Source organism: Macrobrachium rosenbergii, chromosome 48, assembly GCF_040412425.1.
Source record: "Macrobrachium rosenbergii isolate ZJJX-2024 chromosome 48, ASM4041242v1, whole genome shotgun sequence".
Classification (NCBI taxonomy): Eukaryota; Metazoa; Arthropoda; class Malacostraca; order Decapoda; family Palaemonidae; genus Macrobrachium; species Macrobrachium rosenbergii.
Window position 1 is genome coordinate 28,101,000 of NC_089788.1, and position 27,814 is coordinate 28,128,813.

The 27,814-nt window shown below is 38.1% G+C and overlaps 1 protein-coding gene across 2 annotated transcripts in view; it reads left to right on the top strand.

Moving 5' to 3' along the window:
* Positions 1–271: 271 nt before the first annotated feature.
* Positions 272–27,814, top strand: part of Dph5 (diphthine methyl ester synthase) — a 63,199-nt gene continuing 35,656 nt past the window's right edge. Inside the window, exons 1-4 of one of the 2 annotated variants that reach the window (XM_067091573.1) lie at positions 272–320; positions 7,629–7,788; positions 18,906–19,088; positions 26,998–27,169. In XM_067091573.1, coding sequence (XP_066947674.1) covers positions 7,651–7,788; positions 18,906–19,088; positions 26,998–27,169 — 493 coding nt within the window. In that variant the 5' untranslated portion in view covers positions 272–320; positions 7,629–7,650. Of the gene's footprint in view, positions 321–450; positions 585–7,628; positions 7,789–18,905; positions 19,089–26,997; positions 27,170–27,814 lie in introns of those variants that run through there. The other variant, XM_067091574.1, reaches the window with a different exon arrangement.

Sequence of the window (27,814 nt, forward strand, 5' to 3'; positions counted from 1 at the left end):
AAGTTGAAGCTAAAAGCTCCCTTTTAACGGAAATCCAGCAAGCGTCTGTTTGTTGTGAGTGATGACAAGCTAGCAAATAATAATACAACATTCTTCACTTGAAGTTTACCATAATATTATCTATCATCTCCTCATAATATTAATGACTGTACATTACTATGAAACAGTTATTAAGTAAAGGACTTTTAAAGGTTACATGAAATTTAAAACAATCTTGAATTAAGTACTCTTCTTTAGTACTCGCTGCAAGTATGTCTGCTTAATTATGACGACACCTTAAACATTTCAGTTTATTATACTCGCTGGCAGCGTTGTCCCTTGTAAGCATTTACCTACCGTTTATGCACGCGAATTTTAAAGAAAATAAGGTCATACATTCAATGACATGTATTAATCTCTACCAGAGAGAAATAAACACATTATTATTAATATAACATTTCAGTGCTTTATCAAATCGAAGGGCGTTTAAACACACATTTTTGACGTTTGACCTTCCACAGGCTGCCTTATTTCGGTACATCTTGCCTAGACATAACGTAAACCTCCATTTATTAGGGTGTGTGGGTTACTCCAAGTTCTTTTGGGTACGTCTAGGATGTTATAATAAATAACCTAGAGTTAGAATAATAAATAACCTAGGCTTAGGTAGTTGAATAGAGCATGTTTTTTTATATTCTTAGGTTAGGGTAGGCAGGTCATAGCTTGGACTATTTGCTTCGGCTACCCAAGGTTCAGGTTTGCTTTGGCCTGCCATTTTGCAGCTTATGGTATTTTACTATAAACCGATAGTGCGTTTGTTACTTGAAAATATCATTCTCGTCTGTTTTAGTGTGTGTTTTGAATGTTCCTGACAACGATAGACCATGTACATAGCCTAGGCTATAGCCTGACCATCAGTTTTGGAGACCACAATTATTGGGAAGCTGTGGCTTTGGGTTGGGGAAAACAGAAACGAGGGAATTAAAAGGACCTTAATCCTTTTGATATTACTTCTTCTTCGGTTTAAGGTCAGTTTCTGAACTGCTTTCAAACTAACATTATGCACTAGGGAAAGGACCAGGTATCCTTGGATCAGGTAGCTTAAGTGTGGTTGGTTAAGTCATTTGCTAACAAAATGAACATCAAAAATGCTCACAGCACACATTAAACATAAGATATTTGAGTCCAAGATGCACTAATGGTTTAAAGTAATGCTTTAGCAAACCATTTTTGGCACAGCTTAATGTAGGTTGTTAGCTCAGGACTACAACTAGTTGTAGGCATGTAGGGAAAACACTGAAAGTCCACATTTTCAAGAAATAATGTAAGTCTCCTTGAAATCTGCCTAGCCTGACATATAAAATAGTTTAGGCCTCTTTGAACAAATAACCAGTTTGGTGTTTTCAAGAAGCTACAAGTTAGCAATCCAATGCAGACCTAATCAGGGATGAATGACATTCTTGCCCTTAGTGCTCACTTGTGCCTTGGCTTGAAATATCATACCTTAACCTTTCTTGTACTCTAGTGAGAGGGTTGAAGCTGGTTTAGTGCTATTCACGAGTGCTGCCAAAATGTAATGAGAAAAAGGAAACTGTTGGGTGACAGATTATTATCATAATTACCCAACCCATATTTGGTTGACAGATTATTACCATATATATATTGTACCCAACCCATATTTGTTTGACAGATTATTACCATGTTGTACCCAACCCATATTTGGTTGACAGATTATTACCATATTGTGCCCAACCCAGATTTGGGTGACTGATTATTACCGTATTGTACTCAACCCATATTTGGTTGACAGATTATTACCATATTGTACCCAACCCATATTTGGTTGACAGGTTATCACCATATTGTACCCAACCTATATTTGGTTGACAGATTATTACCATATTGTACCTAACCCATATTTGGTTGATGTTATTACCACATTGTACAAAACCCAGATTTGGTTAACGGATTATTACTGTATTGTACTCAACCCAGATTTGGGTGACAGATTATTGCCACATTGTACCCAACCCAGTTTTGGGTGACAGATTATTACCATATTATATCCAACCCATATTTGGTTGACAGATTATTACCATATTGTACCAAGGTTGACATTGTTACCATATTGTACTCAACCCAGATTTGGTTGACAAATTATTACTGTATTGTACCCAACCCATGTTTGGGTGACAGATTATTACCATATTGTACCCAACCCAGATTTGGGCGACAGATTATTACCATATTGTATCCAACCTATATTTGGTCGACAGATTATTACCGTGTTGTACCAGCCCATATGTGGGTGACATTATACCATATTGTACCCAACCCATATTTGGGTGACATTATTACCATATTGTACCCAACCCAGATTTGGTTGGCAGATTTTTGCCATATTGTATCCAACCCAGATTTGGGTGACATTACCATGTTGTACCCAACCCAGATTAGGGTGACAGACTATTACCATAACCTATCCCTCTGAGATATGGGTGGCAGATTATTACCATATCCTACCCAACCCGGATTTAGGTGACTGATTATTACCATATCTTAGTCAATCCAGATTTAGGTGAAAAATTATCACAGAATACCAGGATATTCCTTTTCTCTCTTTATTACTATTTGCTGTGAATGTTTTCAACGGTTTTTGAGACATTACATTTTTTATAACTCCTCCTGTTGCAAATATGGCAAATTTAAGAGATACCACCTATCCTAATGGTGGTTACTGATTCCTACCTGACTGGGACTTCACTTCCCTTTGACCACCTTACCTGACATAAAGTAAAACACCTACAGACCTGTTGAGTTGTGCCATTTGGACCCTCTGGCCTCACCTAGGTTGTAGGGTCCTTTGTAACTGGTATAAAATGTTACAGTATACAGTAAGCTCTGTATTCGCAGGGGATGTCTACCCCCCCTGCAAATAGCTAAAATCCACAAATACGTAAAACCCTTCTAAAAAGACTTAGAACTGCCTATTTTGATAGTTCAAACACACAAAAACTCTAAAATTGCATATAGTATTACCCTACTTACGATGGGGTTAGGTTCCAAAAAACCTATCATTTGTTGGAAAAAACGTAACTCAAATATAGAGTAGCCTACAATAGGATATTCAGTACCATGTATACATATATGGTAGCCTACACTATAAAGTATACTCTATACAGACATGGTATAGTAATTATTAATATCAGCTGATTCTGGGGGTTCATGCTGAGTGACTTATGATAATTCAATACAAAGAGAAATTGAATAACAAACAAGAATTAACTTAGCCTACACTATGGTACAGTATATTGTATACATATACGGTAGCCTAGCTTACATCATACTTTACTCTATATTCACATATTAATATCATTATACAAACATTAACATAATGAATATGCATCTTTTCCATGGATTTTTTAAGATGTTATGCTTTACTTCACTGTATCCAATAATATTGTATATATTCTTATATTGCTTTTGTATTATAAATTGCGATCATAGCGATCAATTTTGGCTTGGAAATCAATCACGCGGTAAGTTTATTTTGCCATATTTAACTCAGTTCTGAGCGCTTTTTGTGCTTCCAGTTAGCGTAAATGAATCTCTAGACTATTTATATGGGGCAAGGTTATTTTTCGTTATACGAAGTGTTTTTAAGTCGAAATATAACTTAAATATGTCTTGTTGTGAAATTAATTTAGCTATTTTTTTCGTTAATAGATGATGTTGGCCATTTGGGGGCATGTATGTTTTGTGTAAAAAAAATTTGAGATTCCGTTCGCTTTTTTCACTTGATTCATCATAATACAAGGTTTACGTATTTATCATTTATCAGCATAAAAACAGCAGTACAGTAATGTGTTCTTTCATGCCCAGTAGTTTTGATTAAAATACTTTCTTCAGTTTTTATTACAGTCGAGTTTCATCCATGTTGCCGATGCACGGTAATTTATACTCATTAGCAGCTTGAACATTGTTTTCTCAGCTTCAGCTACAACTTGCAGCATAAATTTAGCAGTATATTTCCTTGCCGATCTTTTATCTATAGCGAATAAGTGTATAATGTTAAAATATATGAGCCTTTTCTACTTACCATCATTTGTATCATAACTACGGTAATTGTTTGCTACCGTACAGTGGTTGAAATACAAGCAAAATGGCTGTTGTTATCCGATCCGGTTATAAGCAAAGCAACAGTTTCTCGTTCCGTTGTTATGGCTGTATGCATTCACGCAAGAGTATAACATTACTAACAATACTTTTATCTTTCTCTTTTACTTTTTTAACTAGAAGATGGGATAAAGAGTTGGAGGAAAAGAAGCTGGTTTATTGTAATTTGGTCTCTCTCGCTGCCTGATTGTACGCTGCTGCCTGCATCCACCCGAAATTTTAAAATATATTATAAATATTGTCATAATGGTATTAATTGCTTACCCCATCGCAAAATCGAATTATCGCAAGGCGATTTATCATAACTCGAGCACTACCTGGGTATCTGAGTATTCTAATAGTTTTATCATAAAAAGTGCATTTAATCATGAAAATTATATAAAAACACAGTAATTAGTGCATATTTCTCAGTGAAAAATACTGTGAATGGGCGAATTTTCTGCAAATAATGTGTATATATGTTCCATAGAGAAATCCGCGGATAGGTGAGTCTGTGAATCACGAGAGGGCAAATACCGGGGGTCTACTGTAATTTGGAATAATATAGACAGATGATAACTTTCTAGAGTGAAGGGGGTCTAAAGATAATCATGGCAACCTTATCAATTATAGTTTATGCATGATTTCAGTATACTGGTAATTGTTTATTTCTCATGGAAGTGATTCAGAAGAAAACTTTTCAAGTGGATGAGATAGAAATAATAACGCAGAAATAGTCAAGTACTTTGTAACATACAGTAATACCATTTGGCTATTTATGATATTGAAATAAAATGTTTTTACAGCTGGGTTTGCTGCTGTCTGTCATGAAAGCTGGATGTGTTCTTTTTCTATATGTATGGTGTTTGGTTTTGTTCACCATGAATGTGAAGAAAATGGAACTACAAAAGTGTGAAAGATGTGAGTAGGTATGTGGTTGCTTTATGTCCTCTTGTGTCTGTGGGTTCCCACCTGTTCTGTTCATTCTTCAGGGACAGGTCATGCAGCACTGAGTTTCTTTTGTGAGGCATATGCTGGCTGATCTCCTTTGTAGTGGAAGGTGTATGACAAACAGAAGAAATCCAAAAGACATTCAGGGAATACTCTGCCTGTGACATCACCAAATCTATTTGGCTCCATCCTTCCCAATAACCTTTCTTTTTCCTTCTGCATGCTCTCCTTTGGCTTGGTTTGCACACAAAGTTAGGTAACCAGCACGTTCTCTCCAGCATTAGTGTCCCAGCTCTTCCCTGGTGAGACCAAAATGGTATGCCTGTATAAATGGAGTACTTGCAGATGTGACAGTCCCTTGGTATTTTGGGCGACCCATCTTTCTCTGCATTCCTGCATCATGTAGCTTGAGATAAAGGGACCTCTGTTCCTGTTACGGCTACTGCTGTTTCCGCTAAGTAACTCACCCCTGTTGAGCCTCCCGTCATAATTGTCCTCCTGTAGGAAATACATCTTCCGTTTCAAACTCAGGCTGTCTGTCAGTGATGCTTCTATTTATTTCAACTCCATCTCTGTTATAGCCAAGAAGAGTAAGACTTGCTGATGGAGTAAGGTGAAGAAACACCAGGGTTATCTTCTCACTTGTCCTTGTCATGTTTGTCGAGCTCCTCTTCTTCTTCCTACTCGTATTCTGCCCCTTCTTCCTCCTTTTGAAAGAAGAGGTCTTGGAAGCTCTCTCACAAGAAGTACCACCTAGTGTTGGTGGCAGTGTTTGCTTGCCTAAGGTTAAGCAGGGTTTTCTTGGCATGCCCTTGGCCTAGTGCCCTCCAATTCCTTCCAAGGCATGCAGACTGCCTAGACTCTTCCTTTGCTTGTACATCAGTCAAGGTACCTTTTTGCTCACTGTTTGCACAATCTTCGGATCATGTATGTTCAGACCAAGGGTTCATACACAAGCCGTTGGGTATTATGAAGACCTGCATGTATGTGATTTTATGCAGTCCCTTGGGGTGTTCCTGGTTAATCTAGAACTGATATGCGTGTGCACGATAATACGTGTGAGCATTCACTTGTAGCCGTGACTAGTTTGGCTTTAGCCAGTCATTGGGAGTTTTATGGATGGCTTGACCACTGCTTGTTCTGTTTATGAGTCAGTCTGCTTGTGGTTCTGAATCTCTTCAGTCTTAATTTGTGAGCATAATGATCTCAGGAAAGCAATAATGGCACTGTCGTTGAACCCCATCTTGTCAATGTAGTGCATTCTGGGTTGCACTCCAGAGAAGTGACCCTCATTCCAGCTGCTGTATTCTCAGCTTGCCGTTGGTGTTGTGGACTTGGTTAATGTTGAGATATCCAGATCAGAAGGTTCCTTGTTGAATAGCTGTTCAAGAAAGGTTCTGGTCCTGCTGTTGACATGCCAGAGGAGGCTACTCCCCTTCAGGTTGAATCTTCAGTCTGGGGGCTGACAAGCAATTTACACCTGAAGAGACTTCAATAAGAAGGTACTTTCTTGCAATGCCTCCTTCCAGGCAACGTCAGGGTTACAGGTGTCTCATCTGAAGAAGAGAAGACAAAGTCCAGGAGGTTGCAGGTGCATAAGGAAGGACCTTGACTTCCTTCTCACATTATAGTGCCAACTTTGCCTTGAGAAGACATGACCATCTGTCTATGGTCTTTTCCCCAAAAGGTTTTGGGTGGAAGTAGTACTGGCCCTCCAGAAGGATCAGCTTTCTCTATTCTTTCGAAAGAGTAAAGTTGAGGTGACAGTGGAGACAAGGCGGTCTGCTAAGCAGGACACCTTGAACCACCTTACAGTCACCTTCAGACCCTCCAAGGTGTCAAAAGGAACTGGGGCTAAGTTTTTGGGGTAGCCATGTGTTATGTGTCAGGTATTGGGAATGCTTAGACTTCCTCAAAACCACAACAAGGAGCCCAGGGTTCTTTCTTGCGAAAGGACCAGAAAACTTCCTATTCCCTTTGGCCACCTCATCCAGCTCCAACTCAAAGGGAGGCAAGGGAAACAAAATCAGTTAGTTACATTTCAAGACTCTTTAGTTACATTCCAAGACTCAAAGAGTTGAGATGAAAGCTTTGTTCCTAAATAAGAAGTTACAATTGTTTTTTGGTAAAATAAAGATATTTTGACAATTAATGGAAGGGATCAAAGGGAATAATACATGAAAAATACAAGGCTGTGCAACTGGAGGCCAAACGTTGGCTGCAAAGAACCTATTACCAACAGTACATCATGTACATGAGTCATTGAGAGATGGCCTGTGGGCCTTCAATTTTTTTTATTGAAAAAACTAGGTGTTTGACAAACATCATTATATGATTTTTTTTTTTTTTGGTAATTAACAACAACAGGCCTCCTGATGAATAGCACTGTATCCAATTTTATAGACAATGAAGCAGATATTAGAAAGTTTCAGGCTAATATTTTTGTGAATTGCTGTGCTGGTGGCTTTTAATTACTAAGGACTCACAGATGTAAAAGCTATTATTACTACCACATAGTTTAATCTTCCTCATTTATTTTGTAGGTTTTCAACATCAATCACTGAAATGGTTTTCTACCTTATTGGCCTTGGATTAGGGGATCCCACTGATGTAACCGTCCGTGGGCTGGAGATTATCAAGAAATGCTCTAGAGTGTACTTGGAAGCATACACATCAATCATTAGTGCTGGCAAAGAGGGATTGGTAAGTGGTACATTTTTACTAATTATGATTATTTTAGCATTATTCTAATGTGAATTTGATTTGTATGTATACTGTACTGTATTAAGAATAAGAAAATTAAGCTGAAACTAGTTTGTTCTTATGTAAACACAAACTACAGTATTCCATTTTATGCAGGGTTTTCCTCATTGCAAGCTGGAAGTGTTATTGAAGCTGGTGACAAGGAAGTTAATTGTTGGTAGGTGGTGAATGGAATGAATCCTTTATTAATTGTCATAAGCCAGAACTTTTTCTTCAGCCATCTTTGGATGTGGACATGTGTGTATACTTCTGCCTAACTTGGAGTTGAAGCTGGTTTTTATGTTTGTTTAGTGTTTGCTTTTGCAATTGGAAAAACTGTGAATAATGAAGGTGCGAAGGACTTAAGCTGGTGTATGGCTTCTTTAAGTCTTATGGATTTGTAGATTCCTATCTTTTGTGTTCATTCTGTGTAGGTAGTTTTTGCATCCCTGCCTCTCCCTGGTAGTGTAAGAGGTATGGCAAGAAACAGGAAGGCCAAAAGACGTTCACCTTTGTCCGCAGTGGCGAATACTCTGCCTTTGACTCCTTCTTGGACTGCTTTCCCTGTATCCTTGCTCTTTCTGCTTTGTTCTCTTCTGGCTTGGTCCAGGTGGTTACATAAATGAAAGGTAGTGCCCATCTTGTGCTTTCCAGCAGTGTCAACCCAAATGCATGTATCTAAGTCTTCTCAGGTGAAGTCATGGTATGTGCTCATGGCTTGTCACCTGCTTTGCCGGCTTGAGAGACTTCAGCAGTAAGGTACTTCCTTCTTGGCTGAGAAGTCAGTCATCATGGCCTCCTTCAGGGCAGAGTCATGGTTTGATCTTTGTTGAAATATGCTTGTTGACTTTGCTGTCACTGTCGTCTCATTTACAGATGAGGGGGTGAAGTTCCTCTTGCACCATGGTGCAAACCTGTGTGGTATCTTTGGCGTGAGAAGATTTGGCCATGTGTCTGTGCTCATCTCAAGACATGTTTCAGCTGAGAGTTGTCTCACTCTGCAGATTTGGTTGGTCATGGGATGCTTGGCACTTTCCAAAAAGTAAAGTTGAGGCAGTGTTGGAGAAGAGGCGTTGAGATATTCATGATTCCCTGATGAACCATGCAGGTTCCTTCAAGCCCTCATTCCTTATTGGATTCCATCAGAAGGGGCAACTAAATACTTATGGTGGGTGTGAAGCATGCGTATTTTCAGATACTCATCCTTCAGTCCTCCCAGAAGCACCTCCATTTTTTCTGTGAAGGGACTGTTTACCACTTACAACCCCTGTACTTCAGACTGAAACAGCCCCTCAGGTGTTCATGTATATGGTCACTTTTGTGCCCTCTCACATGGGATAAGTTTTGCATTATCTCTTCAGCATTTTGTTGAATCTGGGTAACCCAATAAATTGGGAAGAGTTAGATTTCATATCCTGTGCATACTGTGTGGCATGGCAGCAATCAGACTTTTTCTGTCAGTCTTGTATCAGCAAAGTCAGTTTTGTTTTGGCAGGTCTTCCTTGCCCACCTGTCATCTTTGGAGCAGTGGTCAGCTTCAAGCAACCCTCCCTTTCCCTTAGTGCCCTTGAACTGAGAAGTTGAGGGGGAATGTGCTGGGTGGTTTGACAGTGGAATCTTCTTGGATGCATCTATTTTTGGATGCATCAAACTCAGAGGTGGGTTGCAGCACACAGGGGATCTCTCTGCTTCAGGTGTGTATGGACATAAAACAACATTCATCTGTATATCATCCTGGAAACTCTGCTCACTTCCATGATGGGTTACTCCATAATGTACAATATAGCCCCAGTGGCATGCATAAAAAATCCAAGGGGGAATGGTCTCCCTTCACTTCTGCTAGCTTGCGATGCAGATGGACTAGTGGATAGTTCACCACACCATCGAGTTGTTAGCCTGGTACATTCTGAGCATGAGGAATATTTTGGCAGACCAGTGAAGCTTCTAGGGGCAGATAGTTGGGAAAGACTGGTCCCGACATCCTCACATGATGGAAGGATTTTTGAGGTTTGGGGAACACTGGTGATTGACCTATCCTTACCACAGCTGAATAGGAAGCTCATGGTGTTCTACTTTTTTGTTCCAGACCTTGGCTAGCATAGAGGACACCATCCAGCACAGCACCCCTGAGACAAACTGGATGTTTACACGTTTCCTCAGTTAAGTCTGCAGTCTGATTTAACAAGCACTGGTCACTTTGGGTCTCAGAATGACCCTGGTAGTTCCTCCTTGACCCCATATCTGCCAGCTCTTTTAGTGGCCAAGATACCCAGAGACATTCTCCCATGACTCACTCTTCTCTGTCAGCCTCACTTACTGAGGTACCATCATTTCAGCTGACCCTCAATCTTCATGGTTGAAAATTATCCAGAGGTTCCTCTCAGTCCATGTAGTGAAAAGCTGTCACAATGCCCTGAGCCAGGTCTTCTGATTGAAGGCTATAGACCTCTCTTCCTCTGTAGAAATATCCATGTTGATGAGGAGCTTGGAACCGTCCCACCTCAAGAGCTTTGGCATCTATAGTAGGATGTGATTTTCATCCTCTGCATCCTAACTTAGGTGTCCAATGAGTTCTATTTATTTTCTCTTCATTATGGTGCTGAATGGCCTTCTTGGCCCCAGTGCCTGGGCTTTTGCCCTAAATGTCATACATCCATCCATCCATCCTTTAGGAGGGCCTCAGATCAAGATGTCAGCCTCACAAGTGTTTTTAACCCTTTAACGCCGAAAGCCCTATTTTCAAAAACGTCTCCCGTATGCCGGCGGCCTCCGAGAGGTAGCGCGAAGCGGAAAAAAGTTTTTTCAAAAAATCACAGCACGGTTAGTTTTCAAGATTAAGAGTTCATTTTTGGCTCCTTTTTCTCATTGCCTGAAGTTTAGTATGCAACCATCAGAAAAAAAAATATCATTATCATATATAAATATTGGAATATATGACAGCAAAAAAATAAACTCGTATATAATTGTATACAAATCGCTGTAAGGAAAACGGTTGAAGCTAATGAGTTAATTTTTTTAGTTGTATTGTACACTAAATTGCGATGATTTTGGTATATAACAGATTGTAAAACGATTAAAGCAACACAGAGAAAATATTATCACAAAATGATGCATGGATTCGTAATGACTGGACGTAAAAAAAGTTTTTTTCAAAAATTCACCAAAAATCAAAATATTGTGCTAGAGACTTTCCAATTTTGCCAAAATGAAGGAAATTTATTGAATATTACTAGACTGTAAGATTTTAGCTTACAATTGCATTTTTGAACCATTTCGATCGAGTTAAAGTTGATCAAGATTGATTTTTGTATTTATCGTTATTTCGATTTAAATATAAAAAAACTGTGAAGAGCTAAAGGAATGTAATAATTATGGCTTACGGATGCGTTTTTCGATCATTTCGGTCGAGTCAAAGTTGACCAAATGTTAAAATTTTGTCAATTATCGTGATTTCGGTGAAAATATTAAAAAACTGTGAAGAGCTAAAGGAATGACATATTTTTTGTTGTATTCTACATGAAATTGCGCACATTTTGATGTATAACACTTTATGTAACGAATAATATGAAACGGCGAAAAAAATTACGGCAAGCTGACGCAAGAAATGACAGGATTTTCAGCGGAGTCAAAAAACATCAAGAGCGAAGGAAAATTTTTTTCAAAAATTCACCAAAAATCTAAATAATGTGCTAGAGACTTTCCGTTTGTTGCAAAATGAAGGTAAATGATTGATTGTTACTCGAATGTAATAATTATGGCTTACGGATGCGTTTTTCGATCATTTCAGTCGAGTCAAAGTTGACCAAATGTTAAAATTTTGTCAGTTATAGTGATTTCGGTGAAAATATTAAAAAACTATGAAGAGCTAAAGGAATGACATATTTTTTGTTGTATTCTACATGAAATTGCGCACATTTTGATGTATAACACTTTATGTAATGAATAATATGAAACCAAAAAAATTACAGCAAGCTGACGCAAGAAATGACAGGATTTTCAGCGGAGTCATTGCAGCGGAGCGAAGGAAAATTTTTTTCAAAAATTCACCAAAAATTTAAATAATGTGCTAGAGACTTTCCGTTTGTTGCAAAATGAAGGTAAATGATTGATTGTTACTCGAATGTAATAATTATGGCTTACGGATGTGTTTTTTATCATTTAAATTCGAATCAAAGTTGACCGAATGTTAAAATTTTGTCAGTTATCGGGATTTCAAGTGAAAATATTAAAAACTGAAGAGCTAAAGGAATGGCATATTTTTTGTTGTATTCTACATGAAATTGCGCACATTTTGATGTATAACACTTTATGTAACGAATAATATGAAACGGGGAAAAAATTACAGCAAGCTGACGCAAGAAATGACAGGATTTTCAGCGGAGTACATGCATGAGCGGAGCTTAAGGAAAATTTTTATTTTTTCAAAAATTCACCAAAATCTAAATAATGTGCTAGAGACTTTCCGTTTGTTGCAAAATGAAGGTAAATGATTGATTTTTACTTGAATGTAATAATTATGGCTTACGGATGCGTTTTTGATCATTTTGGTCGAATCAAAGTTGACCGAATGTTAAAATTTTGTCAGTTATCGTGATTTCGATGTAAATATTAAAAACTGTGAAGAGCTAGAGGAATGATATATTTTTGTTGTATTCTACATGAAATTGCTCACATTTTGATGTATAACACTTTATGTAACGAATAATATGAAACGTATTTACAGAAAAAATTACGGCAAAGCTGACGCAAGAAATGACAGGATTTTGAGCGGAGTTTTCAACGAGCAGAGGAAATTTTTTTTTCTTTAAATTCACCAAAATTCTAAATATTGTGCTAGAGACTTTCCATTTGTTGCAAAATGAAGGTAAATGATTGATCGTTACTCGAATGTAATAATTATGGCTTACGGATGCGTTTTTCGATCATTTCGGTCGAGTCAAAGTTGACCGAATGTTAAAATTTTGTCAGTTATCGTGATTTCGATGTAAATATTAAAACACTGTGAAGAGCTAAAGGAGTGATATATTTTTTGTTGTATTCTACATGAAATTGTGCACATTTTGATGTATAACACTTTATGTAACGAATAATATGAAACAGCGAAAAAATTACAGCTAGCTGACGCAAGAAATGACATGATTTTCAGCGGAGTTCGCGCGTGCGGAGCGGAGGAAATTTTTTTTTTCAAAAATTCACCAAAATTCTAAACATTGTGCTAGAGACTTTCCGTTTGTTGCAAAATGAAGGTAAATGATTGATTGTTACTCAAATGTAATAATTATAAAAAACTACGGATGCGTTTTTCGATCATTTCGGTCGAGTCAAAGTTGACCGAATGTTAAAATTCACTTTGGTTGCTGGGTCCTTCTCCAGCATCCCAGTCTAAAACTCGCCTCACGCTCACTTCCGACAGGCAGTATGCGCCTTTCACGGTCCTGACGCCTTTGTGACATATCTACAAACGTCCTGTTGCAGCACGAATACGCAAACACTTGCCAAAGTTCTGCAAAACACGTCTGCGTCAAAATATCGCTCCCGCAAGGTCCGACGCTGATGCTATCTGGCATGAGTAGGAGGGAATTCGCGCATGCGCGTCTGGGTGACGCTCAAAAACAACACAACACCTGGATCCGTGAACTCCCAGCATCCGCCAAGGAGCGTGATTTGAAATCTGCAAATTAGGCCTATAATTATTTTTCCGCAAATATTTAAAAAAAGCATTTTCAGTCGACGTTTGCAACGTCCACTCGGCATTCGACAGACAATTTTTGACGACGTTTAAAACGTCCAACAGGAGTTTAAGGGTTAATTAACCTTAGACTTGGCAGTGTGTTGGCAAGTTGCATTGCCTTTTGTATCTTGTTTTACACTTGGAAGATATGGAATCTTTCTCATTCTTGTCTGTTCCTGAGCATGTGGCAAAAACTTAGAACCCTTCAGTTTCTAATCAGAGATTTGAGAGCTTTTCAGTTCCCCCTCCTTGGAATTTTGTTGGTGGGGCTCTGGATGAGATTTTGTGTCTGTTGCAAGCCTGGCATTACCAACTAACGAGAGCTGGACCTCTTAGGCCAGAGTGTCAGCAACTCTTTGTTAGCCCTTGCAGGCAGAAGGAGGTGTGCAAGAACAACCTTTCATTCAGGCTTCAAGAAGCAATCAAGTATCCATGCAGTTTGTCCTGAAAAGAGAGTGATTGCCCAATCTAGGCAAGAGCTCACAGAGTTTTGGCATTAGCCAGTCCCCAGCTTTTTGGAAAAACTTCAGTTTCATAGGTAATAAGGGCAGGTCTCTTGCAATGTCAGCCTACTTTTACCTCATTTTGCCTTAGGGTTGTTGCCCACAAGTCCTTGGACACTTCTTAGGACCTGTGGTGGCTGCTTAACCACCCAAACTTCTCGTACAAAAATCAGTTTGCCTAAGGGACTTCGAGGGCATAAGGTTGGAGGTAGAATGGGTGAGTATAGTAATTAGCTTTTCTCTCTCTCCCTTCTCCCTTTTATTTCCTTCCTTTGCAAGGCAGCAGCCAGGACAAGCATGTGCTGAAACAGGCCACAGTGCAAATAGGTATAATAGTCATACTTCCTATCCACTAGCTTTAACTCATAATGTGTATCTCCCTTCTCTCCCCCTTTAACAAGGGGGAAAGGGTTAGTAAAGTTACCATCTGAACTTACCAATTTATAATCAACCCAGATGTTAGCCGCACTTCAGACATGTGCTTTCCTTACTGCTTGAGTAGTTCTTGGTTCTCCAAAGTTTGACTTTGGTGATATTGTAGATTGATAAGGCTTGGGGCCTTATCAATCACATTCGTGTGCCAGACTGTATTGAAGGATACAGACGCAAGTGGTCTTCTGCTCATTATCTGACCAGGGAAAATAACATTTCTTGGAGGAGATTCAACTTGCTAGTCAGGTGATGGATTATTTTCCCACTGAATGATTGGTTCTTCTGCATAAAAGGCAATTTGTGATGGAAGAAATGGGATATTTTTAACCTTAAGGGACGGGCTAATTATATATCATGCAACCCCCCAGACTGGGCAGACTTTAAAGTTGGCCAGTTTAAGAAAAAATTTTTAATGTAAAGTGGAAGATATGCAAATGCATGTGGTGCAAGAAAAAAAATTCCAAAAAATTTTCCCTACCTCCCACAGGAAGTTGAAAGTGACTATTTACAACCCTGTGTGGGGCCTCTCACAAAACTCTTGTAAATTTTACCAAGTTATAAATGTTTTTTCTAATAATTTATATTATTTTATTTTGTAAAATTATAATTACAGCTCACGTAATATCATAGATAAGAAATAAAATCAGTAACAAATTCTGGGCATATTTATTGTAAAATATTGACGTAAAATTTACTGAGATCAGGAAATGCAGTAACTCTTTTTGGATTTATACATTTTTTTCTAATATTTCTTTGCAAAATTACAATTATAACTGACATCATATCATAACAGATAAGAACTAAAACCAACAGCAATCCCTGGGTATATTTATGAGCAAATAAATAAAAAGACATCATGGGAGAGAAAGGAGCAAGACATTCCCCCTTCAAGACAAGAACAATACTAAATTCCATGAGATGCCAACGACTGAGCTGAGCTGAATTCTTTAGTTGCCACAATTCATTTATGGGCCATTGAAGTATTGGAAACTCTTTCCTTCTCAATATAGCCAAATCGTGTGGTTTGTAATATTAGTACTCCTCAGAGGGGATCCATCCACCACCCAAAACCTGTTTTAGATCCTCTCATGAGGGGATCTGTCCATTAAGGGTTAAGGGCAATTGTATTTTTCCTTAGTATACAAACCAGAGCCTTTTATCATAATCCCACCTCAATCACCTCATGAAGTCCTTGATGCTGAAGGAAAAAGTGGTTCACAGAAAGTGAGTGGGGGACCTCCCCCTCTCAGTTAACCCTCTTGTTATTAAGCATCTTAAAAATCTCTTATTAAGCATCTTAAAAATCTCTGGTTTTTGTACCAGGGAAAAATACAAGTTACTTTTTTAAAACATGTTTCATTAGATGATTTGGTATCTATATATTTATTAAGAACAGACCCTGTGGGTCAGCCCCCTGAAGAAGTATGAGTGGCAAGTGAATAGTTTAGTTAATAAAATTCAATAATGATACTATTATTATGAATGGAAAAATATCAAGGTACAGTATTTCATTTAATGCATTTTGAATCTTTGGTTTTTAATATGTATTCTCAGCAGTTTTCATTAGATTTTGTTCATCAAATTTATCGGGTTTTTTACTGAAAACACATAATCTTGTTAAATTTACTTTAGAATATGAAAATACAATTCAGGATATATCATATAAGGTAAATCTGCAAAACAGAAACGTTCAGATACTTAATAACACCATATATGTCCGAAGTAATTGGAATTTCTCAGATGGATTCATTCATAGAGATCTGAAAGATAGAGTTTAGACTGCTGGCTTTGTTACTCCGTATCGCGATGAAAATATTTACTCATTTTCCTCTATGATCAGGATTATTATTCCATCATCATGAGTGTTAATGGTCATTATTTTAGTTTCTACAATTCATGTTTGTATTTCAAAGTATTTAAAGTTAGCTGGCGTCAATGACAGTCAGTGCTTTGACAGCTAGGGAAGGTTGAACAAATCTAGTTAGATCCACATCTATGATGTGAGGATGAGCTCAAGAACTTTTGGGATGGAAATCACAATTCACTGGCTATTGGCATAACAGTTGTCACACTTTGATGACAGAGGTTGACATTGATCGAATGCCAGCAGCTGTTTACAAGGCTATTGCCATCAAAAGGAAGTATTTATCAAGGTTAAAGTTGCCTGTTATTAAAGGTTTTCTGGCTATGCTCCTATTACAAGCAGTTTAGAGTTAGCTTATACAGCTAACATGGCTGCATTACTTGCTGTGAGACCAAAAGATCTCCCAATACATCAGCATTTTGTTCACAATATTGAACTTCCACTGCCTGTGCAGTAGATATTGAGTTATTTTTGACAACAAATATTTTTACTCTACACAACTTTTTTCGGGAATGATTTGTCGATGAAAGTGGATTTAAAAAAATAGAGACTATATAAAAAAAGTAAGAGTGAACATAGCCTATGGTTGAATTTTTCCACCTTTTTACAATCTTTTGAATGTTACAGCAACTGTCAAATCAAATCAAGACTAGGGTATGAATTTCTTATAGAATTTATTTGAATGCTATGGTCACTTCAGATTTCATCTAGTACTGTATAGTAAAGCATGATCTTGGCAGCCTTACCACCTGGTATCCCAGGAACCTGTAGAAGTCCAATGCCAATACTATAATTCTCTCTCTCTCTCTCTCTCTCTCTCTCTCTCTCTCTCTCTCTCTCTCTCTCTCTCTCTCTCTCTCTCTCTCTCTCTCTCTCCTAAAACATAATGTACAAATATCACTCAATCTCTCAGAAAATATAATGAATTAGGTAACTATAAATAGGCCTGTGCTTACACATAAGCAGATTTTGCTCTCTCTCTCTCTGGTTTTCTCTCTCTCTCTCTCTCTCTCTCTCTCTCTCTCTCTCTCTCTCTCTCTCTCTCTCCTAAAACATATTGTACAAATATATCACTCAATTTCTCAAAGAAAATATAATGAATTAGGTAACTCTAAATAGGCCTATACTTACACAAAAGCAGATTTTGCTCTCTCTCTCTCTCTCTCTCTCTCTCTCTCTCTCTCTCTCTCTCTCTCTCTCTCTCTCTCTCTCCTCTCTCTCTGATAATATTACATTCTCTCTCTCTCTCTCATCATAATATTGCATTCTCTCTCTCTCTCTCTCTCTCTTCTCATTCTCTCTCTCTCTCTCTCTCTCTCTCTCTCTCTCTCTCTCTCATAACATTGCATTCATTCCTGTATTGTTCCATACAATTTTCCTTAGATATTGCCCAAATTTTAAAACATTTCTCTTATTATTTAAGATCTTGTTTCCACTTCCTCATGAATTTGATTTCATTTTTGTTATAACATCAGTCATGAATAAGGTTTCAAAGTAGGTTGTAAAGAATGATGATCGCTATTCTACTGTGAACTGATATTACCTAAACAACTTTAACGAATAATATAGAGGTCGCTACTGCATTCAAGTGTTAATGATCATAGGATTTCTACAGAATCTTTATGGTTTAAAGTTATTGGAAATCTAGCAAGCAACAAACACGATGACTTTGAAGCTCCGCTTCTGTCTATAGTTGCCGGGTGTGGCATTATTAAACAATATGTGTCTGATGATTTAAGACAACTATATCTTGACTTGTGTTACTGAGTGTACTGTATTTCTTGGCAGTTTGGTCTTTGTTTGTAGATGGTAATTAAAATTTTAAAAATTATTAATACTAGGCTATGGTAGCTGCTAGATTTTGCTAATCAGGCCTTTCAGTACAGGATACTTGTCTCAAGGTGTAAGGAATTTATCAAGGACCATTTTAGGTTTATTATATTGTCTTTAAATATTTTTAAAGCATAGAAATAAGGAAAGATGAAATTAGTGGTAAAATTTTGATTGTATAATTACTATAATTTGTCAAAATCAATGAAAGGTAGTACTACAGTTACATTTGCAGTTATAAAAAATTGTCAAACATATAAGTAATGAAATAGGTTTATAAATGTATAAATTATTTTGTGTTTATATTATCTTGGGCACTTTCCAATAGTTAAGCTGTTAGTATATTTTTTTATAATAATACTTTGCTACTGTACAGAAGTGTATATTTTTTATTTAGATGAACCGTTATAGTATAGCCAGTATAGGTAGATTATTTATGTTCTTTTTCACTAAGAGGCAGAACCTTGAAAAGTAAACTTTGCTGTGTAGATTGGTCTGTTTGACAAAAATGACTGTGTATCAAGACTGCAAAGTTTGAGAGACATGCCTCTTGAATAGACCATAGCTGTCCAGATCACAAATTTGATAATATGAAAAGCTAAAGAATTTAGTGAATGGAGAAAAGCATTACTGTAATTTTGGGAGTTATAATTGTAATATTTTTATATTTCATAATACTGTAGTTTATTTTGCCAGTAACAGTAGTCCCTACTTCCAGGAAAGATTTTATGAGCGGGAAGTGATAATAGCAGATAGAGAACAGGTTGAGCAGGCATCTGATGATCTTTTTGCTGGAGCTGGCACAAACGACGTGGCTCTCCTTGTAGTTGGCGATCCCCTTGGTGCTACAACTCACACAGACCTTAAATTGAGAGCTTACCAGTTGGGAATACCAGTAGAGGTTAGGGACTTTTGTTTGTTTTTTTTTATAATGTAAAGTTCATTATTTACTTTGCTTTACTCTAATTTGATATTTTTTGATAGCGTAGTTGCTTGTTTCGTCCTCAAGGAGTTACCTTCCATGGTCTACCAGAGCTCCATGGTGACCAAACTAACATCAGAGAATTCTCTTCTAGTTGGTCTTTTTGTGCCAGGTATTGTGACGTAATGATTAACATTATAACATGTGATGGAGTATATAATGGACTCAAAGATAAGAGGGCACTTTCCCTTATCTTCAGTGAAGCTGAACCCAGTTTTTCCAGCGTCAAAAGAACCTGCAAGAATGAGAACTGACTATTGCGCATGCGCATCTGCCCTCTTGTTACAACCAGGCCATTAAAAGACCAAGGAGCCATTAACTCTCTTTGGTCTGTAGCAAATGGTTCACATTGTTACCAGCACTCCAAAAAAATGTAACTTTTTTCTCAGTTTTCATTATCAAGGATCATGGAAACATCAAAAATAGCAAGATGAGTGCTTAATATTAAGTTCTACCAAAAGTTTTAGATTTAAACTTTTGGAATTGATAATTTCATTGTAAAAGCCGGAACCCGGCTCATTGATTGTTGCATAGTTTCGTAAAGCGTTGATTGCTACCTAGTTTCGTAAAGCGTTGATTGCTACATAGTTTCGTAAAGCGAAAATTGTTTTAAGTTCCCACTAAATGCTTTAACTAAAAGAGATGCTCCACAACTCATCATTAATATAGAAAATTCTTTCAGATTATACGATGTCTACAGTAATCTAGGCAGTAAGTGGGAATAATTTAGATTAGATTAATAGTGGATGTTGTCTGTAGCCGATGTCCTTAAGTGGCCTAGCCTAGACCGAGGACCCTAGGATCAGATAATAACAATATCTGGGCAAAATAAATCTATAGCCTAACAATAAGGCTACATATTAGTATAAATTTTCTCCTTTTATATAAGCCTGTGCACTTAAGAATGAGCTAAATAATCCAGGACTAGCCTAGGCATTACTTTATATCAAGTTAAATGATAAATTTTTATGAAACATCCCAATTTTGGACTCAGTTGTTAGCCTAACCATCTAATCTAGGACTAGATGGAATAGTAATCTGTGCTGGATAAGATGGTAACCTAGCCTTAAGGCTACATATTAACCAACAAGTGGCTAGGTCGCCAGATGTGGGCGAGATTTGTAGTATGCTTCTGGCAGCAAGTTTTAAGGATGAAACAGCTCCGTTTAAACTGTCTCAATGGGTCCTAGGGTTCAGTAGGGATGAGGAAGGGGGAGATTATATCTCTCCGGCAGAACTTCAACAGCAGTTATTTAACCCTTTCTCTGAACAACAATGTTTGGGCGAAAACCCAGTAACATCAGTCCCCAGTACCTCCCAGGTTAACCCCCGCAGAGGAAGTAGAGGAATCTTTACATGGAGTTGACATTCTTATTAAAGAATATGAAGTGGACAGTGCCATTAAATTGGCCCTGCTGAACCCAGAAGGCTCAGGAACAAAAATTTTAGCTAGCCATGGGAGAAACCTTCCAGAAGGAATTCTATTCCCCATGCAGCTATCGTTGCTGGATAGGATCTTTCCCCCCAAAAGGGATACTGGGCTCCACCTAACTCAGACCTGAAAAACTGAAATGACTACATTTTTGTAGGGGTATAGTAAATTGCCCAGGACTTCTACAGGCAGTTAGATTGCACAAGATCCCCCAAAAGGGTTACACAGTTTGTGGCATTTGATCAATTCCATAAGGAAATTGAATACCATCAAAGACGCCCTTGCCACAGAACGGCAATATATAAGGGACATAAGTCATGATACGAAAAAGAAAGAAAGTCAGTCACATACACCCTGAAGTGTGAAAGTACTACATCCTGTAACCGAAAAATGAGTGTGGATACAAATGCTGCCCAAACAAAGTCTAATGTTAGAATTTCGACTGGAAACAACAAAAAGGGTCAGTTCGGAATACAGAACTTCATATCAAAACATAAAAGGGGCTCCAATACTCACCCCTGATGACACTGATAATCCTTGGCAAGACGCATCAATGTGTATTTTCTCTCCCGATGGCAAGTATGTAATTGAGAGAAAACTATGATCGAAGTTGTACATGTAGAATTTACTAACGGCAGCATTCCTTAATACAGAATGGCACCTGGTACTATCTTCACCAGACATGGAGAAACCACTTACAGAAACAGTTTTCTTACCTGTGCCTATAGCATTAAAAGCTATAGAAATAACCCTTTACCAGATCAGTGAAAAATGGATCTCTACTTCAATTTTAAATAAGATTCAAGTTGCTCGCCAAGTAGCCCCAGCCTTCTTTCCCTTCACTTTCAAAAATATTAATCATGTGAATTGAGATTTTTAGAATTTGTAATGACTAAAAACAAGAGACAAAGGCAGAATTAAAATCATCTGCCACGGTCATCCCAGTTTCGGGAAATTCCACCAAGGAGTGGGAAAATCACCCTTTACCAGGTCAACAAAAAAATGGATCTCTTACTTCCATTTCGAATCACCCTTTACCAGGTCAACAAAAAAATGGATCTCTTACTTCCATTTCAAATCACCCTTTACCAGGTCAACAAAAAAATGGATCTCTTACTTCCATTTAGAATCACCCTTTACCAGGTCAACAAAAAAATGGATCTCTTACTTCCATTTCGAATCACCCTTTACCAGGTCAACAAAAAAATGGGAATCACCCTTTACCAGGTCAACAAAAAATGGATCTCTTACTTCCATTTAGAATCACCCTTTACCAGGTCAACAAAAAATGGATCTCTTACTTCTATTTCGAATCACCCTTTACCAGGTCAACAAAAAAATGGATCTCTTACTTCCATTTTGAATCACCCTTTACCAGGTCAACAAAAAATGGATCTCTTACTTCCATTTAGAATCACCCTTTACCAGGTCAACAAAAAATGGATCTCTTACTTCCATTTCTGAATCATTACCAGGTCAACAAAAATGGATCTTACTTCCATTTCGAATCACCCTTTACCAGGTCAACAAAAAAATGGATCTCTTACTTCCATTTCGAATCACCCTTTACCAGGTCAACAAAAAAATGGATCTCTTACTTCCATTTCAATCACCCTTTCAGGTCAACAAAAAATGGATCTCTTACTTCCATTTCAATCACCCTTTACCAGGTCAACAAAAAAATGGATCTCTTACTTCCATTTCAATCACCCTTTACCAGGTCAACAAAAAAATGGATCTCTTACTTCCATTTTGAATCACCCTTTACCAGGTCAACAAAAAATGGATCTCTTACTTCCATTTCAATCACCCTTTACCAGGTCAACAAAAAAATGGATCTCTTACTTCCATTTAGAATCACCCTTTACCAGGTCAACAAAAAAATGGATCTCTTACTTCCATTTCAATCACCCTTACCAGGTCAACAAAAAAATGGATCTCTTACTTCCATTTCAGAATCACCCTTTACCAGGTCAACAAAAAATGGATCTCTTACTTCCATTTCGAATCACCCTTTACCAGGTCAACAAAAAATGGATCTCTTACTTCCATTTGAATCACCCTTTACCAGGTCAACAAAAAATGGATCTCTTACTTCCATTTTGAATCACCCTTTACCAGGTCAACAAAAATGGGAATCACCCTTTACCAGGTCAACAAAAATGGATCTCTTACTTCCATTTCGAATCACCCTTTACCAGGTCAACAAAAAATGGATCTCTTACTTCCATTTCGAATCACCCTTTACCAGGTCAACAAAAAATGGGAATCACCCTTTACCAGGTCAACAAAAATGGATCTCTTACTTCCATTTCGAATCACCCTTTACCAGGTCAACAAAAAAATGGATCTCTTACTTCCATTTTGAATCACCTTTACCAGGTCAACAAAAAATGGATCTCTTACTTCCATTTCTAATCACCCTTTACCAGGTCAACAAAAAATGGATCTCTTACTTCCATTTCGAATCACCCTTTACCAGGTCAACAAAAAAATGGATCTCTTACTTCCATTTCGAATCACCCTTTACCAGTCAACAAAAAAATGGATCTCTTACTTCCATTTCGAATCACCCTTTACCAGTCAACAAAAAAATGGATCTCTTACTTCCATTTCAATCACCTTTACCAGTCAACAAAAAATGGATCTCTTACTTCCATTTCGAATCACCCTTTACCAGGTCAACAAAAAAATGGATCTCTTACTTCCATTTAGAATAAGACCCAAGTTGCTCACCAAAGTAGCCCTAGCCTTCTGTCCCTTCACTTTCAAAATTATTAATCATGTGAAGACAGATTTTCAGAATGTGTAGTGACTAAAAACAAGAGAAAATGACAGAATTAAAACCATCTGCCACAGTCATCCCAGTTTTGGGAAATTCCACCAAGGAATGGGTAATGCTGCAACTCCCTTTTGAAAGGAAAAGCTCCCTTTAGATATAGCTACTCAGCAGTTTGGGACCCCAATGAGAAGACTCTCAGAGGGGACAGCCTTGTCAGAATTTTATGCTAGGCTCCGACTCCTTAGTAGTATAACCTTTACCACCTTGCTGGAAGTTGCCACCTAAAGGCTTCCAGAAGATCCCAGGATAATTTTTGCTGTTGAGGCCAGAAGTCTTGTGAGAACCCGATGGGAAACACTGTTACTTCCTAGAATGGCACATGAAAGTGCGAATGGAAGCATCGGAGGGCTCCATCAAATCACTCTCCAGTGTCACAGCATTATTACATTCTAACCCCTTCTGTAAGGACGTGTTTGAAGAGTCTGATGTGGCTCGACTCAGCAAGCATGCCCACCAACAAAGTTGTACAGTGTACGCTCTAATGGAGAAATGGGAATTCAGGAAACAAAGAACCCAAAATTTCCCTTTACCCAACCCCAGAAAAGGCTCACTTTGATTCAAAATCATATATGCCTTCAGTCACCCCTAAAAGTTTTCCTCAAAAAACAGGTAGGTGGTCAGAAGGGACAATTCCCTACAAGGGGACAAATACAACATCAAAGACATCCTTTTTCACAAGGTCCAAAAACCATCTTATAGGGGGGAAAAAGGAAAAGCAACACCTGGAATGTCTATCAAAGGCAAAGGCAGAGGAGGAGGCAGATACCAAGAGGAATTGTATGGTTGGGGGTCAGCTTCGACAACATCTCAGACAATGGAAGTTTTCTCTGGTTGGGGACAGCATTATTTATATGTGCAGAAATTTCCTGGAGCTGATGGCTGCCTTTTTGTCTCTCAAAAAATTCAAACCTCCAGAAGATAGAGACAATATAACGGCAATATCCTACATCAAGAGGTTGGGATCACGTTCACCTCCTCTCAATATGGTAATGCTAGCCATCCTTTGGATGGCACAAGCACGGAAGTGGCACATGTCTGCAATTCATCTCATAGGGGTCTCATTGTAATGGCAGACTCTATCAAGGAAAATGATAGCCTCCACAGAGTGGATGTTGGACAACCACTCTTTTCAAACAATAGCCAGCACGCTTCCACAACTGGAAGTGGACATGTTCGCCACATCCTAGAATCACAAACTACTATTATATGTCTCCAAACCTGGGCAGTCAAGCAACAGCAAGAGATGCCTTCCTAAAGACTGGAACAAGGGGAGGACGACATCTTTTTTCTCCATTGTCCCAGCTTTCAAAGGTTTTGAGCAAACTTCTAACCGTCAGAGGAACAGTTTACTTAATAGCCCCAAATTGGCCAAACAGGCATTGGTTCCTATTACTGTAATTCAACAATGGATGAAACGATCAATTTCACTATCGTCTACTGTTCTACCCCAGACAGTAGGAGGGAAAGTTGTTTATGCATCCTCCTTCCTGAGCTGAGACCTTCACATAAGGATTTTTTTAAAATACCTATCGTGAAAATGACTCACCCAACATTGCTAGGTACTAGTGCAAAACTTACAGACAATCATATGTCTGGCAATACCAGTCTGTATGGAAGATATGGTTAGATTATATCCATACTGAGAGCCCAGTTGGGATTTCTATGGGAACACTTTTTATTTTTCATATGTACCTTTTAAAGAAAAATGCCTTGCAGTTACAACAGTCATGGCATACAAGGCTGCATTAACGGAACCCTTGCTTTATGGATTTGGGATTGACTCCAGCATAGAAGTTGTCACTTCCCTTCTGCAGCCTTTTGCTCTACAAAGGCCCATTCCCGAAAGGCTTCCAATTACTTGGTCCCTGAACAAGGTGCTTAGACTTCTATCAACCCTTCAATTCAGCGGACCCAATACAAGCACAACACGCATGCTACAAAAGGCGACCTTCTTGATTGCATTAGCATCAGCAGCTCTTATTAGTGAACTGGGCTGTCTTAGGTGGGGACAATGCATCAAGCAAACAGTTGACCATCAATCATTATTGTCCCCTGGCCCATCTTTCCTGGCCAAGAATAAGGATCCTTTAAAAAGGAAATCTGTTCGTATAAGAAAACTCAATTTAGCAGACAAGACATTATGCCCAGTTCAAGCACTTAAGGTTTACCTAGAAGTCATGGCAAACATTCCAGAGGGTCCAGTTTTCCTACACCCTAGCACAAACTAACCACTCTCCCTACAAGGGCTGTGAATGATTGTAGTGTTTCTCATTAAAAAGGCTATCCACACTCCTTTGATAGGTCACATGATGTTTGGAAAGTAAGTATGTTGTTGGCCTTCTTCAGAAATGTCTCTTTCGAAGAAGTCTCCCAATGTACAGGGTGGTCATCAGTTAGATTATTGCCACGTGATTGAACAAATTCAACTACACTATGTATCAGTAGGTGGCATGGTTAGTCTTAATCCCTAGGTGCTACGGCAGAAAACCAGGGGTCTTATTGACAGTGAGTATGCTAACTATCGCTGGGAGAAGGGCGACAGTACTGCAACCAAACCCAGCATGCTGAGGTAAGCCACTGTAGAACTGCATCCTAAAACATAAGTTTGTGTATAGTTTCTTGTTCCTTGGTACCAAAACCTGAAGAGTATTTGGAATAAAGAACTTGAAATCTCTGGCTTGACCTTGGACCAGAAATGTTTTTTCCTTTGGGGTGTTGGGATTAAAAATTGAGAGCTTAAGCCTTTTTCGTCACCTGTCAATTTCTTTTGTAAAGCTCCCCGAGGATGAAACATGTGACAACACTATCAGAAAACAGGTTTTGACGGAGGAAAAAATTGAGTGCTTAAGCCTTTTTCGTCACCTGGCAATTTCTTTGTAAAGCTCCCTGAGGACTAAACATGTGACTACGCTATAAAAAAACAGGTTTTGACGTACGAAAACCTATTTTTGGTAGATGCTGTTGAGTCCTGAAAACCCTCCCACTTCCCTGACAAAAAAGGCATGGGATTTGGGCAAGGGATCATCCTGCATTGACCAACAGAGTGTAATGGCTCCTTGGTCTTTTAACGGCCTGTTTGTAAACAAGAGGGTGGATGCACATGCACAATAGTTGCTTCTCTTTCTTGCCAGTTCTTTTGATGCTGGAAAAACTGGGTTCAGCTTCGCTGAAGATAAGGGAAAGTGCCCTCTTATCTTTGAGTCCATTATATACTCCATCACGTGTTATAATGTTAATCATTGCGACACAATACCTGGCCAACAAGACCAACTAGAAGAGAATTTTCTGATATTAGTTTGGTCACCATGGAACTCTGCTAGACCATGGACGGTAACTCCTTGAGGACTCAACAGCCACTACTAAAAATAGGTTTTTCCTACGTCAAAACGTCGGGCTTGGTGAGGTCATCAAGTTTGCTCATCATTTTTGTCTTCTGTGTAAAAAATTAATCTTGATTTAGTGTTTTGTCCTACTTTTATTTCTGTCAGATATTTACATTACAAGTAGCTTTTGATAAATTTTCCTTATATGACTGAATATCCTTATTTTCACAGGTTATAAGTAATGCATCTATTATGAATGCTGTAGGATGCTGTGGCCTTCAACTGTATCATTTTGGTGAGACTGTATCCATTCCATTTTGGCAAGATGGCTGGGAGCCTGTGAGCTTCTGTGAGAAAATTAATCGAAACCTCAGAAAGAAACTTCACACCCTGTGTCTTTTAGGTGGGAATTTGATTACTTTTATATTATTCAGTTTTGCGCTGCTACAAATGCTGATAATTTAACCTTCGTAAGCTTGTGCCTTGTGCACAAGAAAAATCTGTTATTTCTGAAATTTATTTCTGTTCATCTTTTACTTGAAAAGACACCACTACTATCATTCATGTTCGTAGTTGGGAATGTGATTACAGTGGACCTTCAGTTTTAGAAGTTTACTGCTTTTGAAGGCTGTAAGAAAACAGATTATTCAAAAACGTAATCAGGATGTTTACTGGATTAATCCATTCCAGATCCCCTAGTATTATAAAGCATTTTAACTTGATGTTCACATGGTAAGTAAAAATATTGTTTATTTAAACCTGTATGATAATACTTAGATAAAATAAGTGAAAAGTTGACACTTCACTTGTACTGAGGAGAGTTGATAGCATACAGTAAGTGGAAGGTAGCAAGGAGGGTAAAGAGGAGAAGAGATGTTAATGTTAGGAAGGGTAGTCATCTTGCACAGAATTGTGAGGTAATTCTCTTTCTGGGATTCTTTCTATTTTCTGTCTTTACATTACTGAAACATGTTTGAGACTCTGGACCTCTGTCTCTTGAAAAACTTCTCCAATGAAGTTTGTTTATTCCTGTGTTAGAAAATTTGTC